The following is a 24,476-nucleotide window of genomic DNA, read 5'->3' as shown; positions in this document are numbered from 1 at the left end:
TAATATTATTTTTTTTCTTTACCATTTTAGACCAGTCTGCTTAGTTTTAAGTGAAATTCCTTTTATGTCTACTTGGTTTTTACTTGTGTCAACATTTAGGTAAGTCATACCAATTTCCATATATTTACAGTATAATTCTTGTAAACTAATTTAAAACTTTTTAATAAAGTGGTTATGGTTTGAATTGATGATTCTCTTGATTTTTAAAAATTTTCCTTTACAGTCTGCTACCTCTTCTATTGAAGGATGAGCTCCTAATGCCTTCTGTTGTGACAACAATGGCATTTTTTATAGCTTGTGTAACTTCCTTTTCAATATTTGAAAAGACTTCTGAAGAAGAATTGCAGTTGAAATCCTTTTCCATTTCTGTGAGGAAATATCTTCCATGTTTTACATTTCTTTCAAGAATGATACAATATTTGGTAAGTTCAATTTTTAAGAAATGGCACCTTTTTTTTAAGCATGCCACTATTTAAAAAAATTATTGAAGTAGTGGTTTTCTTTTATAGCTTTTTGAGATATAATTCACATAAACCCACTCATTTAAAGTATACAACTTAGTGGTTTTAAGTATATGCACAGATTTGTACAACTATCACCATCATCTAATTTTACATTGTTTTTGTCACTCCCGGAATAAATTCTGTACCCATTAGCATTCATTCCCCCTTCCATTCTCACTCCTAACTCCCTTCCTTGGACAGCCAGCTTCTGCCCCTTTAGATTTGCCTACTTTGGACATTGCCTATAAATGGAATGTATTAGTTGGCTACAGCTGCCATAACAAAATACCACACTAGGTTTCTTAAACAACAGAAATTAATTTTCTTACAGTTCTAGAGACTAAAAGTTCAAGATCAAGATCAAGGGTTGGTTCTACCATCAGGGTTGGTTTCTGGTGAGGCCTCTCTTCCTGGCTTATAGAAGGTCTCTACTTTATATGTCACACATGGAGAGAGACCTTTGTTGTCTCTTCCTTTTCTTGTAAAGATATGAGTACTATTGGATTAGGGCCCCATTCTTATCATCTGATTTAATCTTATTTACCTCCTGAAAGGCTGTATCTCCAAATATAGTCACATTAGGGGTTAGGGCTTCAACATATGAATTTTAATTCAGTCCATACATGGGATAATAAAATTGTGGTCTTTTATGACTGGGTTCTTTCACTTTGTGTGTGTGTGTGTGTGTATACTTTTTTTTTTTTTTTTTTTGAGACAGTCTTTCTCCGTCACCCAGGCTGGAATGCAGTGGTGCAATCTTGTCTCACTGCAATCTCTGCCTCCCGGGTACAAGCGATTCTCCTGCCTCAGCCTCCCTAGTAGCTGGAACTATAGGCATGGTGGCTAATTTTTGTATTTTTAGTAGAGATGGGGTTTCATTATGTTGGCTGGGCTGGTCTCGAACTTCTGACCTCATGATCTGCCTGCCTCGGCCTCCCAAAGTGCTGGGATTACAGGTGTGAGCCACTGCACCCGGCCACTTAGCATATTTTTGAGGTTCATTTATGTTATAGCATATATCAGTACTTTATTCCTTTTTATTACCAAATTATATTCCATTATGTGGATATACCACATTTTGTTTATCCATTCATCAATTAATGGACATTTAGTTGTTTCTACTTTTTTAGTGTTATGAATAGTGCTGTTGTGAACATTTGTTTACAGGGTATTGAGTGCACATATGTTTTCATTTCCCTTATGTGTATACCTGGGAGTAGAATTGCTAGACCATATGGTAATTCTATGTTTAACATCTTCAGAAACTGCCAAACTCTTTTCCAAAGTACAGCATAATTCTTCATTCTCACCAACCATGTGTGAGGGTTCTAATTTCTCCACATCTTTCACAGCATTTGTTGTCTTTTTCATTACAACTATCTTAATGGGTGTGAGGTGTATTTCATTGGAGTTCTGACTTGCATTTCTCTAATGACTAAAGATGTTGAACATCTTTTCATGTGCTTATTGGCCATTTGTGTATCTGATTTGGAGAAATGCCTATTCAAACCCTTTGCCCATTTTAAACTGGGTTGTCTTTTTATTTTTGATCTGTAAGAGTTTTTTAAAAATATATATTCTTGATATGAGTTCCTTACCAGATATTTAACTTGCAAGTATTCTCTCCCATTCTGTGTGTTGCCTTTTCACTTTCTTGATGGTATCATTTACAGCACAAAAGTTTTGATTTTGATAACATTCAGTATATCTATTTTTTTCTTTTGTTGTGCTTTTGGTGTCATATCTAAGAAACCACTGTATAACCAGTGGTCACAAATACTTACCCCTGTATTTTCTTCTAAGAGTTTTATAGTTTTTATATCTATGCCTTTGAGTCACTTTGAGTTAATATTGTATATGGTGTGAGGTAGGAGTCTGACTTTATTCAGTTATTTCAGTTGCACTGAATTGTCTTAGCACTCTTGTTGAAAATCAGTTGTTCTTAAATATAAGGGTTTATTTCTGGACTCTCAGTTCTGTTCCATTGATCTATATGTCTATCCTTATGCCACTGCCATACTGTCTTGTTTACTGTAGCTTTGTAGTTTTGAAATTGAAAATGCAAGTCCACTGATTTTGTTTTTTTACAAGATTGTTTTATCTATCTTACATCCCTTTATTTTCATATTGTTTTTAGAAGTTCATCAGTTTTCTCCCAAAACCCAGCTGAGATTTTGATAGGGACTGAGTTGATTCTGCATGTCAGTTTGTGGAATATTGCTTTATTTTTTTGAGACAAGGTCTCGCTCTGTTGCCCAGGTTGGAGTGCAGTGGTGTGATCTTGGCTCACTGCAACCTCTGCCTCCCAGGCTCAAGCAATCTTCCCACCTCAGCCTGGTGCATTTATAACTCGCTGCAATTAAGGAATAGCCGTGACTATAGGCGTGTGCCACCACACCTGGCTTTTTTAGAGATAGACTTTCACCATGAATATTGCCATCTTAATATTTAGTCTTCCAATGAACACAGGATGTATTTCCATTTATTTAGATATTTAATTTCTTTCAACAATGCTTTGCAGTTTTCAGTGTAAAAATTTTGGACTTCTTTTGTTAAATTTATTCTTAAGTATAATGAATGATCCTAAAGCATAATTCTTTATGATGCTATTGTAAAGGAATTGTTTCTTAATTTCATTTTCATAATGTTCATTGCTACTATATACAAATATAATATTTTGGTATATTGAACTTGTATTCTTTGGCATAGGTTTTTAATGGATTTCCTATAGTTTTCGATATACAAGATAATCTGCAAACCATGAGTTTTACTTCTTCCTTTCTGATGTGGATGACTTTTATCTTTTATTTTTCTTACTTGCCTAATTACCCTAGGACCTATAATACAGTGTTGAATGTAGGTAACAAGAGTGGACATCTTCTCTTTTACTTGATGTTAGAGGGAAAGCATATGGTCTATCACCATTAACCATGATGTTAACTGTGGGCTTTTTAAAATAGATGTTCTTTATCTGGTTGAGGAAGTTCTCTTCAGTTCCTAGTTTACATGTTTTTATCATGAAAAAATGTTGGATTCTAATTCTTTTTCTGCATCTTTGGTCGTGTGTGTGTGTTTTTTCCTTTATTCTATTAACATGACGTATTTCATTGATTGATTTTTGTATGTTAAACTAACCTTGAATTCCTAGGATAAATCCTACTGGATCATGGTGTATAATTCTTTTTATCTGCCACTGGCTTCAGTTTGCCAGTATTCTTTTGATGATTTTTGCATTTATATTCATGAGAGATACTAATATGTAGTTTTCAGGTGATGTCGTTGTCTACTCATAAAGTTCATATATTTAAGGGACATCACGTTATATTCAAGGCTGTCTAAAATGCTAGATTGCAATCTATTTGAGGGCAAGAACTCTGCATTTTATACATACCATTTTATCTATAGCATCTATTAGTGCCTGGCAAAGAATAGGTGCTCTGATTTTTGTTTGTTGAATGAATGGATATTCATCTAATTATTATAATGAAAAATTAGAGGCCGCTCAATTGTCCAGTAGTTGAAAAATGCTACATGAATAAGTATATAAGCTCCACGGAATATTTGGCAAATATTACAAATGTTAGGAAGTTGTTGTTGAGACAGGATCTAACTCTGTTGCCTAGGCTGGAGTGCGGTGGTGCATTTATAATTCACTGCAACCTGGAACTCCTGGGCCCAAGTGATCCTTCTTCCTCAGCCTCCTGAGTAGCTAGGATTATAGGCATGTACCGTCATGCTTGCCTAATTTTTATTTTTTATTTTATTTTTGTTGAGATGGAGTTTCACTCTTGTTGCCCAGGCTGGAGTGCAATGGCGTGATCTCAGCTCACTGCAACCTCCCCCTCCTGGGTTTATGCAATGCTTCTGCCTCAGCCTCCTGAGTAGCTGGGACTATAGGTGCGTGCCACCATGCCTGGCCAATTTTTGTATTTTTAGTAGAGATGGGGTTTCACCATATTGGCCAGGCTGGTCTCGAACTCCTGACCTTGTGATCCGCCTGCCTCAGCCTCCCAAAGTGCTGGGATTACAGGCGTGAGCTACCACGCCCAGCCCAACAGGCTATACTTATTTATATTTTTGAGGACTACATAGAGGATTGCCCAAAGTACCCAGATAACAAAAAGAAAAGAATGACTAACTTTATTAGGGGAGCGTAGGGGAAGGTTTTAAAGGAGATATTTTATATTTAGATCTTGTAGGAAGACAAGGCAGGTATTCTCAGGGAAGAGTTCAATGGGTGTCCTGAAGGCTTTGCACTTTAGGTAATGACCATGGAGGATAGGGGTGTGGGAGGTAGGAAGTTAAGAGGTGAACAGGAAAGACAAGGAGAGGATTAACTTTATTCAGGGGTTCAAATGGAAAGTAGATATAAAGTTCATTTTTTGTTAGTACAGGCCCAGATTCCTGAGTGTATGTCAAAGTCTAGCCCTATTGTGATATTCACAATCTGGTCCAGTAATCTTAAGGTGAGGACCACCATGGACTCCCAGATTTGTTTGTTCTTTAATAAACAGTTTTTGAGCACTTACTATATTGCCAAACATTGTTCTGGAGGCTGAGGATACAGCAGTGACCAAAACTAACAGAAATCCGTGCTTCCATAGAGGTTGCTAGTGGAGAAATCCAGCACCAGCATATGTAAAATATATAGCGTGTCAGAGGGTGATAAGTGCTATGGAGAACAACAAAGCAAGGGAGAAATGGGTATGATTTGCAGGAGGGATTAATGCAATTTTAAAGTGGCAGGGCTTTCTTGAGCAAAGAACCAAAGGAAGTAAACTACAGATAATTGAGGGTAGAACATCCTAGAAGAGAAAACTGCAAATTCAGTGAACATCATGGAGGTCATGGTGATTGGAGCTGGGTAGGGGAAAGAAATAATAGGACCTAAGATTAGAGAGGTAACAGTGTAGTTTCCTATAATGGGACTAGAATCTGACTTACATCTTTAAAAGGCCCCTATGGTAGCTATGTGGAGGAGATTGTGGATAATGGAATCCATGAGATGATAGTGCTGTGGACCAGGGTAGCAGTGGAAGTGGTTAGAAATGGTCAGATTTTTGATATATTTTGAAGGTAGAGCCAACAGGAACTGCTGGGGTTGTGAAAGAGAGGTGTTCAGGATGACTCCAAGGTTTTTGGCATACATAACTGAATGAGTGGGGTTGCCATTTACCAAATTGAAGGAAGCAAAGCATGTTGAAGGAAATGTGTGTGTGATGGGGACAGTGGGGAGTATGGGGAGATCAAGAGTTTTTCACATTTAGTTTTAGATGCCTATTAAATATCCAAGTAGAGATATTAAGGAGTACCTGGATATATGAGTCCAGAGTTTAGCACAAGCTTGTCCAACCTGCAACCGAGGACGGCTTTGAATGCAGTGCAATACAAATTCGTAGTTTCTTAAAACCTGGAGTTTTTTTGCGATATTTTTTAAAGCTCATCAGCTGTTGTTAGTGTTGGTGTATTTTATGTGTGGCCTAAGACAATTCTTCTTTTTCCAGTGTGGCCCAGGGAAGCCAAAAGATTGGACAACCCTGGTTTAGGGGAAAGGGCCAGGCTGGAGACGAAGTTGAGTCTTTACATATAGTTGGTAATTAAAGTCATGCTACTGGATGACTCACTAAGGGTATGAGGATAGATTAATCAGAGGAATAGGTATGAAGCCCCAGAATGCAGAGGTAGGGGACATGAGGAACCAGCAAAGATGTCTAAGAATTAACTGGGTGAGGTAGGAGAGAACCAGGAGAGTATGATGTCATGGAAGCCAAGTGAATGAAGTGTTTCAGTGAGAGGGTTCAGAGAGTGATTTCAAATGCTAATGAGAAAAGCAGGTAAGGCTGTAAGAACTGACCATTGGATTTAGTACACTGGAGGTCATTATGGGTATTTGACCATAGCAGTTTCATAGTGATGGGGTGAAAGCCCAATTGGTAGGGTAGTGAATGGGATGAAGACTGGACACAGCATGTTTATATTTATAGGCAACTGTTTTGGGAAGCAGGTGTAAATAGGAGCAGACAAATGGGGTAATAGTTGGAGCAAGAGAGGGGTTTTGTTCTGTTTAACACTGATTCAAGATTGTGGTATTATGACATTTCAACCAGTCCCATATTTCTGAAGTTTGAAACTTTTATTTTGAAGATTTCATTCCAGATGTTTGCACTTCCCACTAAGGTTGTCTCAGGAATTTTTTTCCTTTAATGACACTGGGAGCCTTTGTTTGTATCTGCTTGTAAGCTTTCTTGGCACCTATCCTCGCTTTTCCATTTGGAATGATCACTGCATTACTCTCTATTTAGACCTTACCAATATTGTCATAATGTAGCCAACAGTTAAGGCATCTTTTAGGGTTCTGTGTCCCACCCACTTCATGGAAGTCACTACTGTTTTTCACTACTTGCTTTCTACATTTATTTATACTGCTAGTGTATACTTATGTACTGTGCTAGGGATAAAAATGAGTAAGATCTTGCTGGTCTTTGTCTTAAAGGAGCTCACAGTCTAAAGCCAGTCTGTTCAGTATGGTAGCCACTAGACATATGTAGAAATTTAAACATATTAAATTTAAATAAAAATTCAGTTCCTCAGTCACAGTAAGTACATTTCAAATGCCCAATAGCCACATGTGGTTAGCAGCTACTATACTGGAGTGCAGACAAAACATTTTCATTACTGCAGGAGGTTCTATTGTATAGCACATTGGCCTACAAAAGACACTAACTGATGACCACACAACTACAGTAAATGTGCTAATTATTTTTACTACTCATCTTGGTATTTAAGCCAGTGTGACTTTGTGATTTTATTTAACATTCTCCTAAGCAGATGGAAAACTCTTTGAGGCCAGAGGACATTTTCTTTCATGTGCCCTAATGTGCTTTACTCATTGAAAGCATTTAATGAATAAGAAATGTAATTTTCCATTTGCCATGGAAAACTTTTTCACAGATGGGTTCTCAGGATTAGAATTTTAAAAATTGATACAGAATAGATGTATATATTTTGGGGGTACATGTGATATTCATTCATGTAATGCGTGAAGATCAGATCAGCGTAACTGGGCTATCCATTACCTTAAAAATACGTCTTTATGCTAGGAACATTCAACTTATTTTCTAGCTATTTTGAAATGTACATTGTTAACTATAGTCAGCCTACGGACCTGCCAAACACTAGGTTTTATTTCTTCTAGCTACCTATATATTTGTACCCATTAGCTTAGAATTTTATATCCTGTTGGGCCCCAGGGGATGCTACATATTTAACCCTGACTAGCATTAATATTTGTCCCAGATACCTTTCTTCAGTGCCTTGTTGGTAGGAAGTATAAGACAGGGGTCCTCAGGTTTTGGCTACACATGGGAATCACTTGGAGAGCTTTAAAAAGTACTGAGGCCTGATTTAGTTGGTCTGGGGTGTGATGTGGGCATTGAGATTTTAAAAACCTCGCATATGATTCTAATAGGAAGTCAAAGTTGAGATACACCAGAATAAATTAGACCTTTAACCCTCACCTTTAATTCTGCTTATTTAATAGCTACAAGTCAATGTTTACAGTACATTTAAATTTCACCTTTTATACTACTCAGTAATCCTTTTTTTCCTTGCAGTTTCTTATCTCAGTTATCACTATGGTGCTTCTGACGCTGATGACTGTCACACTGGATCCTCCTCAGAAACTACCAGACTTATTTTCTGTATTGGTGTGTTTTGTATCTTGCTTGAACTTCTTGTTCTTCTTGGTATACTTTAACATTATAATCATGTGGGATTCCAAAAGTGGAAGAAATCAGAAGAAAATCAGCTAGCTGTATTCCTAAACAAATTGTTTCCTGAACAAATGTGAAAATATGAACAGTGCTGAAAGGTTTGTGAACTTGAAATTACCATTTTGAGAACCATGGAACCATAGGAAATGAAATGGTGAAAAGTCATTGTTGTCTACACAAAATAAATGTATATGGAGACCAAAGACCAATGGAGGCTTGTCTAAGTACTGCTTGGCCAAAACATATTGTGGTTTTATTATTCACAGCTATTCAAATGGGGAAAAAAGAGAAACATGTCCTTAATCCCATTGTTTACTCAGGAAATGCACTTTTTAAATGTCTTGAAAAAACTGAGAAATATTTCTTGGTATTTGCTTTGTCTAAACCTGCTTCCTTCATCAGACCATATAGTGAGCTTAATGGAAGAATTGAGCCCCTTCTTTTTAATGGAAATCACTAATTTTGGTATTCAAATTTACACTTTAGAATACAAGTAGTGTGTATTTCACTGTGTAGAAGTTATGTCTTAGGGAATTTAATTTGTGATAATCTTTTTAATTACTGAGAAGGCAATTTAAACTGCTTGAAGTCTGAATATGCCTTATTACACATGCAAATTTGATTGTTTTAACAAGGCAAATAAACCATGATCTTATTTGCAAGAATGCATATTTTAATACAATTAAAAATGAATTTTCCTGAATTTAAATGTAAGTTTTAACTTTAAGTGGTTTGAGTGAAGTCTTCTTAATCACACATAATCACTGGTTTTAAACCTCCAGAATCATTCTATTTAAACATTATATTATACATATATATTATTATGAGATGGTTCAAGGTTACCACTGCCAGAGCATTGATTCATGTTAATTCCATCCTATTAATACTGTATCACCCTATATTAGCAGAAGCCCATATTTATTATAGTTTTCAACTGGTAAAAATAATGCATGATATCCATGTTGTAGTTTCTCATATAAAGATATGTTTTCTTTAGTCTCTGTAATAAAGATAATCATTTTCCCATCAACATTTTTTAAGGAATATATTTCTTTCAGAAGATAGCCATTAAACTATATTAAGTGGTGGTATATTTTAAAATAGTGCAAATCAAACCACATACAGAAAAATACTGGTTCTAGACATGGACAGTCACAGGCTGGTGTAAGAAGGTGTAAGTTTCTAAATCTGATAAAGGAAGTGGGTTTAGACAAAGCAAAAATCTAGAAAGGTTTCTTTCTCAAAAGACTCAAAGGGCAGGTCAGCGCAGAATAGCAGCCTTGAATCACTGCCGAATCAGCAGGAACATCGCTGTCCACGGTCACCATCTGTAATCACTGTGCCCAAATGTCAGCATCTTGGCTGGCTAGTGTAGCTTTATTTTAAAAAATGTTTTTTTTAATAGTACACTTGTGTTTAACATAGAATGTTGACTTAGATAAATGATGAGGAAGTTATAAATAATTGGAGTAGAATAACTATTATTAGGAAGTAGAAGTATTACGTATATATATTAGTAAAATGAAATGCACCTGATTCAAGGTATCATACAGGTAAATTCTGTAAATAAAACCATTCTTCAGATGATTTAATCTTAATCATATTGATTTGCACTATATTTTTATAGATACTTGTAGCAGTTATCTTATAAGTATCCCTCCTATCTATTAAAAACCAGTTTAAGAGTTTCCATTGAACTTAGAGGGATTAGGTTCCAAAATACCAAAACCAGAGGCCAGGCACAGTGGTCTCTATTTGAGAGGCTGACACAGGATGATCGCTTGAGACCAGTGAGATACCATCTCAAAAAAAGCAAAATATCAAAAATATCCAGTGATGAATTACGATCACAGAAGTAGGCAACTCCAAAGCATTGCTCTTAGCTAGACTCAGGGCTATAGGGATGTTTTCATATAAATATATTTAGGTTATGCAAAAATATTAAAGATAGATTTCTCACCTGCTTCACTAATATACTTGTCAAAAAATAAGCCCTTCAAAGTCACGTTCAAGTACATTTTAGATAGAGGAGGCACTTCTGAGAAATGCAGTGTTCTCAGCTGCCAATAAACTTAGGCCTGCTTCTTAAAATGAAGAGAATAGGGTGTATGTGCATGTATCATATATGAGCCATACAGAAGTCATTTTCCCTTGAGGACTTAGGGAGGAGTGAAAAATCCCCGATGTAGCATTCTGTCCAAATGATAAACCACAACAAATTGAGTGAAACATTTACAAAAGTCAAGGCAGCCAAAGGAGCCTCTCTGTTCAACAGAAAGAAAGAGACGGATAGGATATAATTAAATAATGGTTAAAGTAACACAGTGGTTTCCAAGTCTCAATTGGTCTCTCTTCTGTTATGTTCATTGGAAGATCAGGGCCAAGTATATCCCCCACAACTTCCCCCTCCCCTCATATAAACATTAGTTTTGTGTGTGGATCTTTCTGCTTTGTCCTTCATGTGGCCTCCAAGGGTGATAAAGTGAGAGTCATCTGATCTACAATGAAAAGAACTGGGAAATGATTCTCAGCAGACCCAGCTGTTCTAAAAGGCAAAAGCTTAGTATATCAAGGGGTCAAACATACAGTAACTGGTTTAACAGCATTAAGCACATACCTATATAACTTGGATTATATATGAAACCAATCTACTTCTTAACCCTGTATTAGCTAACATAGATTACTTTATAAAATGTTTTGGCTTACAACCTAAGGTTAGTTTTCAATGCTAGAATAATCCTTTTTTAGTGTACTTTTGGTAACATCCTATTATAAGCACTGTATCAGAATAAATTTCTTAAACAGTATGAAGAAAATAATTTTTTTCTTATAAATTCTTCAATTATATAAATGAAGGTAATTTATATAATTTATATTTTTAAAAACCTTTCATTATAAAAAGGTGAATCTAAAATTTCTCTAAGTGGAAAGTGAGTTATTTTCTTTTTTTCTGAGATAGGTGTCTTGCTATATTGCCCAGTCTGGTCATAAACTCCTGGGCTCAAGCGATCCTCCTGTTTCAGCCTCCTGAGTAGTAGCTGGGATTAAAGGCTTGTGCCATTGCATGCAGTGGAAAATTTTCAACCTTAATTTGTTAACATTTTGTTTCAGATTTTCATGTAGTTTTAGTTTTTCATGATATATTCAAATGACATGGTAATATTTTCTACTAATTTTGTTAAAACTTAGGGCAAGCTACCTCAAAGGAGTAGCAGTTTTTCCCTACAGAAATGGTCAAGAAAAGCATAAGTTTCACTATCAAGATAACATACTCTGTGACTCCCTCCTCCCCTTTATTTTGGGAGTGACAAAAACATGATGATGACAGAAAACACCACAGAATAACTGAAATTTAATATTTCAAAATAATTTGGAATGGATCACATATTGCCCCTTAATAATGGTCTTTTCTTTAAATTCAGTACTCTGTGTAGTTTAGTTCAAAAAACTTCATAAACATTTATACTGAAAAAATACATTCTAATATTTTATAAATGGTGTAAAATTTTAAAATGTTGAAATTGTTTTTTTCCTCTAAAAGCATAGGAAAATAAAAACTCACTCCTGAGGTAGTGGCTACACAATAGACTAGATAAATCTTTAAAAAAATTTTTTTAAAGAATCTATAAGTTAATAAGCAGCTAGGGCTTTAAATGGGAACACTGGTACTTAATTCCACTTACCATTACATTTAATCTGAATTTCAGGAAAATATATAATTCTACCAAAGGTGCCACTTTTATACATGCTTTATTAAGTCTACCCATGAATGCTAAAAGTCCACAGAAGTGTATGTGGTACAGAATATAAGTCAAGATCTTCCTCTCCATGCTGGCTTACATTAAAGAGTCAAGAAGAAATGTATTATTTACATTGAGATTATCTACTGGTGTGTGTAGAAAGTTTAAATTAGCTGCAAGAAATTTTATCTAGACATGCACCTGCTGACTGCTATGAGCTGGTATTTACTGGGCAGATTAATTACAAATATTTCTCTGTTCCTTTAAATATGATCAGGCAGATGCAAAAGTTGGTGCTCATGGTGAGTGCATTTCTTCTTAATGCCTGTGGGATATAAAAGATAATTATATTATCAAGAATTAGTTAACATGCACCTCATACATGACTTAAGAAGTGATTTTAATACCCATTAACAATCTAATTTGGTACCTAGTTTATAGTTAGATGCTGCTGGCAACCTCTCATTTGCTTTTGCTTTATTTTATTTTTTATTTTGTGAGACGGAATCTCACTCTCACCCAGGCTGGAGTGCAGCGGTGTGGTCTTGGCTCACTGCAAACCTGCCTCCCGGGTTCAAGTGATTCTCCCACTTCAGGCTCCTGAGTAGCCGGGACTACAGGTGTGTGCCAATACACCTGGCTAATTTTTGTATTTTTAGTAGAGACGGGGTTTCACTATGTTGGCCAGGCTGGTCTTGAACTCCTGACCTCATGATCTGCCCACCTCAGCCTCCCAAAGTGCTGGGATTACAGGCATAAGCCACTGTGCCCGGCCTCATTTGCTTTTTGACTATCTTCACTAGTAACTGTCAATGTGACTACTCAGACATAGCACTCAGTATTGTTCACCTTATGTGACCATACTTACAGGAGATACATCTCAGAGAATTTTAAAACTCCAACAGGGCCTACAGAAAACTTATTTACATGCCTTTGTCTATAAGCTTTAGGGGCCTTTCAGCAGGTGTTTCCTCCAACAGCTGCCCCCTGCCCAAAAGACAGTATTTACTGTGACAGATTCCTATTCAGAATATGTCTCTCTGGGGACTCCTAGTGGTGGCAGAGGCTCATGTCTGTTCAGCCTTAGAACCCTTCTGTGAGAGAACACCTTTGAAGGAAGCAGCCATTGGCAACTGATGGCATACATTACCATAGGGCATGTGGGGAAAGATCTTTAAAAATGACCTAATAAGGCTGGGGGTGCTGGCTCATGCCTGAAATCCTAGGCCAAGGCAGAAGGATTGCCTGAGCCCAGGAAGTCAAGGATGCAGTGAGCTATGACTGCACCACTGCACTCCAGCCAGGGTGACAGAATGAGACCCTGTCTTGAAAAAACAAAAACAGGCCGGGCGCGGTGGCTCAAGCCTGTAATCCCAGCACTTTGGGAGGCCGAGACGGGCGTATCATGAGGTCAGGAGATCGAGACCATCCTGGCTAACACGGTGAAACCCCGTCTCTACTAAAAAATACAAAAAACTAGCCGGGCGAGGTGGCGGGCGCCTGTAGTCCCCGCTACTCGGGAGGCTGAGGCGGGAGAATGACGTAAACCCGGGAGGCGGAGCTTGCAGTGAGCTGAGATCCGGCCACTGCACTCCAGCCTGCGCGAAAGAGCGAGACTCTGTCTCAAAAAACAAACAAACAAACTGATAATCCCATCCTGAGGTGATCTATGTCTGCTGTGAATTCCCGTAACACTGCTTATTCTTCATTTGGTACTTACAGTAGAGAATAATGTTTATCTTCTCAGTCTGAAGGGGAAGAAACTTCTGTCAACTCTTCCTCTGTACTCCATGGAAGTGTGACAAATTTGATTGGTCAAAGTCTAGAACATTCACTGGTCTACATTTTACTCATAACATTACACAAATTCTTCCCTCCTTGTAGTTTCCCTATCTACTCTCAATCCCAGTGGACCTTTTTTATTATCATACTTCCTAATTTCACGTAGTAGGGAAACCAACCCATTCTATTGTGCTGACCTGCAATCAAGCATGTAAAAGGCAGGCTTGTGGTCTTCACAGCATTAGAGTCACATGGACTTGGGGGTCTGTTTAAAAGATCCAGTTTTTAGGTTCAGTAAAGTGCACAGAATTCAAGATTTAGACTTAGTGTGAGAAAGAAGAGGTTGCATTTCTGCTTTAAGGCAATCTACCTTAGTTACCCCAAGCTTCTACCAGAGAGCCTGCCATGGTCGAGGGTTATCAAGTTGATACTTGGATGCTCACTGGATGCACAATCCTTGTTTGTACTTGTTATTGGTCAGAACTTAGAAGAGTCTGAACTTGTATCATTTATCATAACTTGCCTTATATTGTTTTTGTGTCCTTATTAGGTTTCAAACTGTCATAATACACAGCGCTTTGTTCATACTAAGCCTCATGTTTGTTACCCAAGTAATTCATACACATTGTTACTAAAGTATCCCAATATCCCCTGTTAACATTAGCCAAAATGTTTTTCTCTTCCCATCTTTTGATGGTCTTAGCACTCTGGCTGTGGCCTCTGGGTTGCTGTCACCCTTACTTTCTCTCTTATTCTAGCATCGTTTCACTTCTTAAAGGCTCTGGGAGTGAATTTGTATGGGACAGTCCTCCCCACTGAACCATTACAGGTCAAGAGGAATAATCACTGAAGTGTAACAGAGGGCTGGAGCTGGAGCTGTGGTGCAGGTAGGGAAGTTGGTCACAGTGATATCAGGAGTACTAGGTGTCAAGTTTCTAGAGCATAAGGACAAAATCAGGAGTTTCATTCACTTTCTCCTTTATGCATACCAGTCAGGCAGCTATGACAAATATACAAAAGAGCAATGAGGAGAATATGGGGGAGAGGGATTTGGGGAAGCTTATGCAGAAGATGAATTCTAAGCAGGTTTTGAAAGACGGGTAAAATTTTGACAATAATGAGGGAAAAGGCACGCTAGGCTGAGCAGACAAGACTAAAGGTAAGGACATGAGAAAGGCACTTTCTGGGAAAGGTGTCTGGGAAATGGCAAGTAATCTGGAATGAGTAAGGCACAATGAAGAAACTGGAAAGGTAAGCTGTGGGCAGATCAGGGAGACTCCTGAATGTCAGTTTAAATTTGGATTTTATCGTACATATGGTGGAGTGATATCTTCTAAAGCATACATTTTTTTTCAGTAGCAGGATAGGCTGTAGGGGAAAGGGACCAAAGGGCAGACAGGTAGGTTACAATAGGGACAATGATAATCTGGAAGAGTTCCACACCAGTGGGTGTGGAAAGTAGAATTAACCATTCTCAGAAGTAATATAATCTGGCAGCATTTGGATGTGGGAACAGAGAGAGAGAATTTGACCAATGGAATGATATAATCCCTAAAAAGGTAGAAGAAAAAACAACTTTGAAGGAGAAATGATGAAATCAGTATACTTGGGGGACACTGTATGGCAGCTGAGATTGTGGTTTATAGCCTAGGAGACTATAATAATTTGGAAACCACATACACTAAGGTGAAAACTCAGGGAATGAAGGAGATAATGAAGGAAATGCTCAAAGTGAGAAGAAAACGTGGTGAAAGGCAGAACTGAGGGAAATGCCTCAAAGGTGAAGTCACTTAATTTCACTGTCATTTCTCTCTTGCTTCTCAATGAAAGGGAAGTTGACTGGTAGCTCAACCTTAATTCTTCCCAGTTTCTTAAAAGTATTACTCAAAGACTCAAAAGAACACCCCAAAATGTGGTTATCTTTACTAAAATCCATTAACACAAAGCTATTCTCGGTACTCTGAATTCCCTATAAGTTTATTACAGACTATCAAACACTAAATGTTGCACATTCATTTACTAAATGTGTAGCTGTGAAGATGTATCTATGATCACCATCTAATATGTTCTCTGTTGGATTTCATGGGTCAGAAATTTTATAAAATGTTAACCTTATAATGAATGAATATAGGTGTATGTGGATGGATATATATGAAATACATATATATCCCATTACATATAGGACAAATAAGGATAATATTTATATATGATCCTTACTTAACAGGATATAAAATCCTTGGCCAGTAGTGAAACCTGAAATTCAGATTACTACTGGGTAGTGGCAAGAGCATAGGCTCTGGCACCAGACTACTCGGTTTAGTATCCTGGCCCTGTTTTAGGTGATTCTGGGACAAGGTACTTAACTTCGTTTGTGCCTCAATTGCCTCACCTATAAAATAAAAGTAGTAACTGTATCTACCTCATAAGTTGTTGTGAAGATTAAATGGAATATGTATAAAGTGTTTATAACACTGCTGGCACATAGAAAGTACTCAATAAGGCTGGGCACAGTGGCTCACGCCTGTAATTGCAGCACTTTGGGAGGCTGAGGCAGGCGGATCACTTGGGGTTAGGAGTTCAAGACCAGCCTGGCCAACATGGTGAAACCCCATCTCTAATAAAAATACAAACAATTAGCTGGGCATGGTGGTGTTCACCTGTAATCCCAGCTACTCGGAAGGCTAGGGCAGGAGAATCACTTGAATCCAGGAGGTGGAGGTTGCAGTGAGCCGAGATCGTGCCACTGCACTCCAGCCTGAGTGACAGAGCAAGACTCCATTTCAAAAAAACAAACAAAAAAACCAGAAAGTACTCAATAAATACTAGCTATTATTATAAGCTATTACTCACTGCAAACAGAATATAAGCTATTGTTTACTGCATACAATAGAATAAACGTTTTCATAAAAAACTGACTATTTTCTATATAAGATGCGTTGCAAATATTAAGACTAGCTTGTCAGGAAGCTAATATTAACCACTTGAGATACCATTTCCAAAGAAAAGTATCTTGGAGATAGAACATAATTCTTTAATTGTGCTTTGATTTTTTTCCCTAAGAGAGAGCAGGCAACACATCTGGTAAGCTAACAATTCTTTTTTTTTTTGAGACAGGGTCTCGCTCTGTCACCCAGGCTGGAGTGCAGCAATCATGGCTCACTACAGCCTCTACCACGTGGGCGCATGTGATCTTCCCAACTCAGCCTCTTGAGTAGCTGGGACTACAGACATGCGCCACCATACTCAGCTAATTTTTCTATTTTTTGTAGAGACAAGGTCTCTCACTATATTGCCTAGGCTGGTCCTGGGCTTAAGCGATCCTCTCACCTTGACCTCTCACAGTGCTGGGATTACAGGCATGAATCACCATGCCTAGCCCCTAATGCCAGTTTTTGTTGTTTTTTCCCTGAGACAGAGTTTTACTCAGTTGCGCAGGCTGGAGTGCAGTGGCGTGATCTCAGCTCACTGCAACCTCCGCCTCCTGGGTTCAAGCAATTCTCCTGCCTCAGCCTCCCGAGTAGCTGGGATTCAGGCACAAGTCACCACGCCCGGCTAATTTCTTGTATTTTTAGTAGAGACGGGGGTTTCACCATGTTGGCCAGGCTGGTCTTGAACTCCTGACCTTGGGAAATCCACCCGCCTCGGCCTCCCAAAGTGCTGGGATTACAGGTGTGAGCCACCATGCCCAGCCCATGTTAGTTCTTAATATAAACCTTCAGTTACAGGTACGCTAAACACTAATATATCATGACTTATATTGCTTTTAGCTTATTTGTTACAATAAGCTATTTATAAATGTATAATTTTTACTTGTATTGCTGCATCAATAGGAATTGTTCTGAAGGCAAGGTATAACTAATTAATATATAATTATTTACTTAATTTAGTACATTTCCTAATTTAACAGACTAGTTATATCTTCAGTCAGATGTGTCCTACAGAAACTATAATCTACTTGTTAGCATCTATTTAGCTATTTATATGAAATATGACTAAGGACCCTTAACTCCGTTAAAAATGTGTCCTCTCTGACTTTTAAAGTTAGCCTTGTCAGCTCAACAGTTCTTTCCCAGTCAGCCTCTAACTGATGTTAGACTGCCCTCCTGTTGTTTATAAGACTAGGTTAATATAATTTCAACTAAAGCTCCAGTGCTCATATCCCTATTTTCTTATAGGAAGACAATACCAAATCTGATAATGTAAATAAAATGTTTCCACCTGAACAAAACACAGTGAAATTTCACAAGGTTAAACTAAATTAGAAAGGTGAAACAGTACCTCAGTTTAAAATGGCTTTAAGGAATTCATAGCTGTCAAGATGACATGATTCTAAATGAAAGAAGAAAGTTTTTTTTTCTTTCAGAAAACAATTCAAAGCAACTTGCCACAGTATATGATGCAGAATAAATGTTGAAGCAAAATGAAATTAAAACAACCTAAAGTCTTGTTTTACACTAAAAATAGCAGCTCTGAGGCTATAAATTCTCATTGCAATATCCGACAGTTAGCCTGATTCTATTTCAGAATATACCTTTTCAAATTTATTATGAAAACTTCCAGGACATTTATTACAATACATGCTTATTACCATTATTAGTATACTCTTTATGGTTACTAAAATGACTTGTTATTTGTGCTAGATTCTATACTCCTGAGGGCAGGACTATGTCTGCCTTGTTTGTCAGTGTGTCCCCAATGCTAGAATAATGCCTGGAGCATGGTAGGCATGCAATAAACATTAATGAGATAAGAAAATAGCAATTTATAAGTATTTGAAAATACTTAAGATAATTCTTTTAAAAAAGTTCTTTTCATTCATCACACATTGGCTGCACTGCATGTGGAACTTCTATCCAGGCTCTATCCAGGCGCTATGCTAGGCTCTGGGACTACAGTACATAGATAAGACTTTTTGTTTGTTTACCAAAGAGGAGCCCAGAAAGAGTCCTGTAACCAGACAATTGCAATGCACTACAACATGATACATTTAAAATATTCAGACAAGTGTTGTGGGAGCCTAGAAGATGAAGCAATTTAGCTTTACCTAGGAGAGCTGGGGAGAGCTTCACAGAGGTTGTGACATCTGAGGCTGACCTTAAAGGACGAGTAGGAGTTTGCTAGACAGAGAAAAAAGCAATCTAGGTAGAGGGAAAGGTAGCAAAGTGTTCTGGGGTCCTGAAAGAGAGGTTCCAGAGGGCTGAAGCACTTGCTGTGAATAGTATGAATAAAAATAACTACGCTCCTTGCATCCGAGGTCTGAGCTGGAGGAAAAATCACCTAATATTTAATAATTACTAAGTCCTGCTTTTAACTATATAACTAGTTATATAATACTATAAACATTTGCTTTATTGTGTTTCAAATATGTAAACCACTTAGATAATTTATCTAACTCTTTTTTTGTGGAGCGTTTTGGACTACTCTGAGAGTTGAAAATGGGAAAAAAAAGTTCACCTGTCAGGTAACACAAAACCAATTTCTACTAAATGTGCCAGAATAATTTTTCTCCACCTCAAGAACAGTCTTCAGTCTATTCATTACTGTCTTTTTATAGTATTTTTATTTAATAAAACCTATTAAGACTACCATACAAATCTCTTTACTTATGCTTTTATCTTTTAACTGATCAATTTTTATATTGCTGACATCCCTTCTTCACCATTTGCTCATTTAAAAATTCATAGTATGTGAGATATGTCTCTGGGGAAAATGTCTATAAAATTTGTTACAGCTGGCAAATGTGTATGAGTCAGTGATAGCACATGACTAAATGCTTCACAGAAAATAAAATTTGTTTCTGTAGTAAGCAGAACTGTTTAAATGTTATTTATTTTTATGTTTCAAAGAAAATATATTGTGAAGTGCTGCATTGATTTAATACGCAACAATGTCTGTGTACACGCTGTAGAAGGAAAATTTATGAAACCTTTGCACAACTCCTTTAATTGAATTTTCCAAATCTCTCACCACACACAAATAATCAATATCTTCTGCAGAGAAAACCAGTCAGAATTATTATAGTCTTTCTTTTCAATTTTGTTGTCATCAGCACATACAGAGCACCTGGATATTTGTAATGTCTGATAGCAAGTTATTTACACCTTTTAAACACCTAATTGCTATTAAGTGAGTCCAAATCTATAGTTTAAAATTTTTTCTACTGATTTTATTTGAAAGAAAAATTATCATACTTCTGTTAAAGTATAAAAAATTTAAATCATTAAAGAAGTTATTTAAAAGGCTATGAAAAGTAATAAACCTGTTTATTTTTACTTAAATCCTAGACAAATCTCAAGTATGCATTTTTAGCAGGTGAAATGCATACCCCAAAACAAAGACAAATCGTGTAAAACAAGAGCATTAACATTATTAATAGGAAAGGTTATGACTCACATATGGCATACATGATAGCTGAATCATTATAAAGAGCTGAGGACTATAGTTGTACATTAATGTATATTTGTGCTATCAAAATTAATGGCTCCATTTTTTATCTCCAGATAAATCCAGAATGTTAAAGCATAGGGGGAATTTCTGTTGTTTCTCCTAAAAGTCGTCATGTCTAAACTTCAAACCTCAGTGCTTTTAAAATTGAAGTATCTGTTTGAAAAAAATACATTGTTTAATGTTAAGATAAAATAGAAAACTAAAAGGGTAGTAGTCTTCTGGGAGTGAAATTATTCAGCTGATATGATGAATACTTTTTCAAGCCTGAGTGGGGGAAAGAACAACATATTTTTATGTTTAAAAAATACTTCAGTGGGTGGTTAGAATGAAGAGGCAGTATCAAACTATTTTATAGTGTTACAACAGAAAGACTTTTAAATTTGTCCTGTTGTCTAAGAATTTGATAACCTTAAAATCCTATAACCAAGATGAATTTTACTATGTAAGAATACAGAAAATTAACTAAAGAAAACAGGAACATTGTAGATTATGCTTTTTAAAACAGACCAAAGTTGGAAATTCTGAAATATTTTCTAATACAAACAGCTGAAACATTGAACAATGTAAAGTTCAGATGGTTCCATTTCATTTAAAATATGCATACTGCAACCTACACAATTATTCTCAAAACAGATAAAATATGTTTTGGACTGAAGCTAAGTGTCTAGATTTCATATCCTGGCAACTGCTCTACAATTTGCTTACATTCTTTTCAAAAACATTTTGTTTATTGGAAGTACTAGTCAAAGACCAACAATGATGGTATTTTTTAGTATCTTCAGAAAAAACTGAGAATATTAAGTACTATAGAATGCCATCTATTGACTAAGGAATATCTGTAACAAGTTGTTTTAAGGAGAGGTTGATTATGTAAAATAAATAAATTTCATGCCTCACCATGTGATGATAATGTGACATTCCATCTGTATCAGCCCACTGAATGGTCATATGTTTTAAATCTTCAGCATAACAAATTTAAAATAATTATGAAAATTCACATCCAAATCTAACACAAAAAGAACCTTTCATTTCATTCTTTTCCTAATAGTCATAAAGCCAGTGTTATTGAAGAAAGCAAAATTAGGCTTATTTCCTAAGTAACTGAAGAAAGAAAGAAGCCTTCCTTTGTTTAAGAAATCTGTGTTTAGCAGAGGAGATCCTCTTTTATTCATATACTCTCATCAAGGCATCCCCTGATTTACCAGGTCCAGTTCTTATGACACTATGCAAATCTCAGTGTGTCTTTTAATTTTATTGTATATGTTTTAAATTTCTCTTGAATAAGTTATATAAAGCCTTAAGAATCTGTGTCAGATGTCTATTTAAAATACTAGAGTGTTATTTTTACAATTATACTCTTCCTGTAATAAAGACTGTAACTGAAGTTAACTGAAATTCCCACTGAAAAGAAAAACTAAATATTAGTAGAACTAAAAGACCAATTAGAAGAGGCAATGATAGCATAAATATTGAAATTCTCATGGTATTGTCTGCTTTAACTATTCCAGGAAAATTTTGTAAGAATCTGAAAGACCAAAAAACAAACAAACAAAAAACAAAAAAACCCCACCAAAAACCCAGAAGAATCTGAAGGACATTCTTTTGATAGTGAAACAAGTAATTGGCTTATTCTCATTTTCATAATTAATAAATCCTATACATATTATAGGGATGATTTTTATTTTACTTATTTTCTAATAATATGAGAAACTCCCAAAACATTTTAAAATTTAAACAATTCTGTGTAATAGCATAATAAAAATAAATAAATAAACAAATAAATAAATAAATAAATAAAAGTGGAAATTTCAAGGCCAGAATAAGGCAGAATAAGGAACATATAAAGCAAACTAGTTTGAGATGTCAAAAGAATTAGCAAAATCCTCTTAAAATGAATGTATGAGCAGAAAAGGGTAAAAGCTGTTAGCTTACTAAAAAAATTTATGTGTGTGAACGTTTGTGTGTGTACATAATCATTAACCAAAAAAAAAAAAACAAAAAAAAAACCCTGAAAACTAATATGTATGTTAGGAACCAGAGAAAGAGGTAGTAAAAGCACTCAGGATATAGCTCAAACTCAAATTACAACAAAAATAAGCTTTAATCTATTTTTTAGGCAATATGAATTTCCCAAAATTAGCTGAAAACCTAATGAAGTTTTTAAAACCTTGGGAAATATAAAGAGCTAATGTAGCTCCTGCCAAGAAACAGAATTGGACGATGACTATATAGAATACACATTAATATATAACATACTTATATAGATACTATGTATTATATATTTTTAAACTGAGTTTTCATTTAAATCAATGATTATTAGAAATTTACAAACATGGTTTAGTCATACAGTCTCCTCTATGCAGGAACTCAGTCCTTTGGGAAAATCTGGTAATGGGCAAGTCAGCCTTAATGCCTAAAATAATAGAAAAGAGTTTTAAGGCTGATCATGCATAAACACACAATGAATTCATGTATTTTAGATGGCCATAAGGAAATGAAAAAAGTATCCCCTGGAAGGAAAAATATTTTAATAAAATATAAATTTAAACAAATTTTTTACATTATTAGCATTGACAGTTCACTTATTTATTCCAGAGTTTTCTGCTTCCTTATTTCTCAAAGCTGCTTGCAAAAGTCAACTATGTTAAGCCTAATTCTAATTAGTTCTAGGAAGTTACAGATTTTTAAAGAAATCACACTATTGGTATAGAGTATGTAGAAGCAAGATTTCTTCCAATTGGGAAATAATAAACATTTTGCTTTCCTACTGTGATCCTTTAAAACTTGTCAAGTTAGGAGAGATTGAAACCACTGAAACCCAGTTACACATTCTAATCAAGTTACACAACTAAAGTAAGACACAAGAGGTCAGGCGTGTTGGCTCATGCCTGTAATCCCACTTCACTAATCATCACTTCAGCCTGGGTGACAGGGTACAATCTTGTCTCTAAATTTTTCTTTTCTCTTTTTCTTTTTTTTTTTTGAAGAAGAGATCCCAAGCCATTTCCAAGAAAGAGCTACCTTTCATGTTCTTAAATTCTTGGCATCACAGTAGACGTTAGTTGTTCAACTGAAAAGCTCAGGAAGTCTATTCAGCTCCCTTCCCACATGAACTTTGGAGGAGTCTTGCCATGGCTGCAGCCCTGCCATGACCCAGTTGGCCTTTAGATCTGACTGCCTGGCAATCCCAGCACTTCCCATTGCCAACCCATCACTGGCTTATTAAAGGTTCTAAACCCAGGCTAACATACCAGATTGGCTGAAGCAGTTTCAATTATATGCCATGTTTGAGTCTGAAAGCTGGGATGATTGGATGATTTCATTTGTTTTAGGAAGGGACAACAAAGAATAATGAAAAGACCAGAGTTTTTGAGGCCAGACTGGTCTTTGCTTGGAATTCTTGCTCTGTTACCTAAGTAGAAGTCTTGGGCAAGTTACTTAATATTTTTTGTATCTTCGTTCCTTGTCTATAATGACAATGATAATACAGTGTAGCTATCTTTCCACAATGCTGTAAAGATCTGCTGATCCTAGTATTGAGAATATAGTAATTATAGGTACTCAATAAATGGCAGTCATCGGTATTTAAAAGTGGTAGGCTAAAAACACGGCCACCCATTTTAAGGCCTAATTCCACCTGCAGAAATTGCTAAATGGCATTCATGTAGGTACTATTAATCACTCTTACATTAGTCTAAAGGTTTTAGTATTTTACAGTTCATGATTACTTTGCTTATTGAGGTGTGAAAGTATGAATGTGTACTTCCTATGGAAACTTAAATACTGTTTATTTAGTTTTCCATACTGTGAAATGATCAGAGGCATAAGAGTTCATAGTAGAACAAAGCACATTAATGATCTGAAAGTTTCCAGAATACTGGTTAGAAAGTAACTTTTAATGGTTCTAGTGCAACACTAAAAACTGCAGTATATTAATGCATTGTTGCTCATATTCGTCTGTATTCTCAAAAATAAATTTTAATAAAAAGACAAAATTTAAATCTTATGTTGAAGATTGCATTTCAAAAGACATTTAAAAAGTTCAATCAGAGAAGTTGATCTCATCAGGTATCATCTGCTAAATGCAATATAAAGCTTTTCAAATGAGATTCATGATCTTTTAAAAGAACACACTTCAGAACAGGGATCTCTGAGGAAAAAAGAAAATCACTAAAAAGGGCTCATGATGATTAGTTTTAATTGGCAAAATGGGATGAAAGCATCTTTTTATG

At 36.1% G+C, this 24,476-nt stretch overlaps 2 protein-coding genes across 11 annotated transcripts in view; one reads left to right on the top strand and one right to left on the bottom strand.

The window, feature by feature from the left end:
• The window catches only part of ALG6 (ALG6 alpha-1,3-glucosyltransferase), a 65,991-nt gene extending 57,507 nt beyond the window's left edge, over positions 1 to 8,484 (top strand). Inside the window, exons 13-15 of the mRNA XM_007978483.3 lie at positions 31 to 99; positions 224 to 422; positions 8,117 to 8,484. Of these exons, the coding sequence (XP_007976674.1) occupies positions 31 to 99; positions 224 to 422; positions 8,117 to 8,314 (466 nt within the window). The 3' untranslated portion in view covers positions 8,315 to 8,484. The remainder of the gene's footprint in view (positions 1 to 30; positions 100 to 223; positions 423 to 8,116) is intronic.
• A 3,522-nt stretch (positions 8,485 to 12,006) lies between these two features.
• Positions 12,007 to 24,476, bottom strand: part of ITGB3BP (integrin subunit beta 3 binding protein) — a 73,809-nt gene continuing 61,339 nt past the window's right edge. For 5 of the 10 annotated variants that reach the window (XM_073007238.1, XM_038000845.2, XM_073007241.1 and 2 more), the window contains one exon: positions 20,406 to 22,657. In XM_073007238.1, coding sequence (XP_072863339.1) covers positions 22,569 to 22,657 — 89 coding nt within the window. In that variant the 3' untranslated portion in view covers positions 20,406 to 22,568. The other 5 variants (XM_007978468.3, XM_038000877.2, XM_007978474.3 and 2 more) reach the window with 4 other exon arrangements.

Source organism: Chlorocebus sabaeus, chromosome 20, assembly GCF_047675955.1.
Source record: "Chlorocebus sabaeus isolate Y175 chromosome 20, mChlSab1.0.hap1, whole genome shotgun sequence".
Classification (NCBI taxonomy): domain Eukaryota; kingdom Metazoa; phylum Chordata; class Mammalia; order Primates; family Cercopithecidae; genus Chlorocebus; species Chlorocebus sabaeus.
Note: the sequence above shows the minus strand (reverse complement) of the source record. Positions and strands in the feature narration are given on the sequence as shown.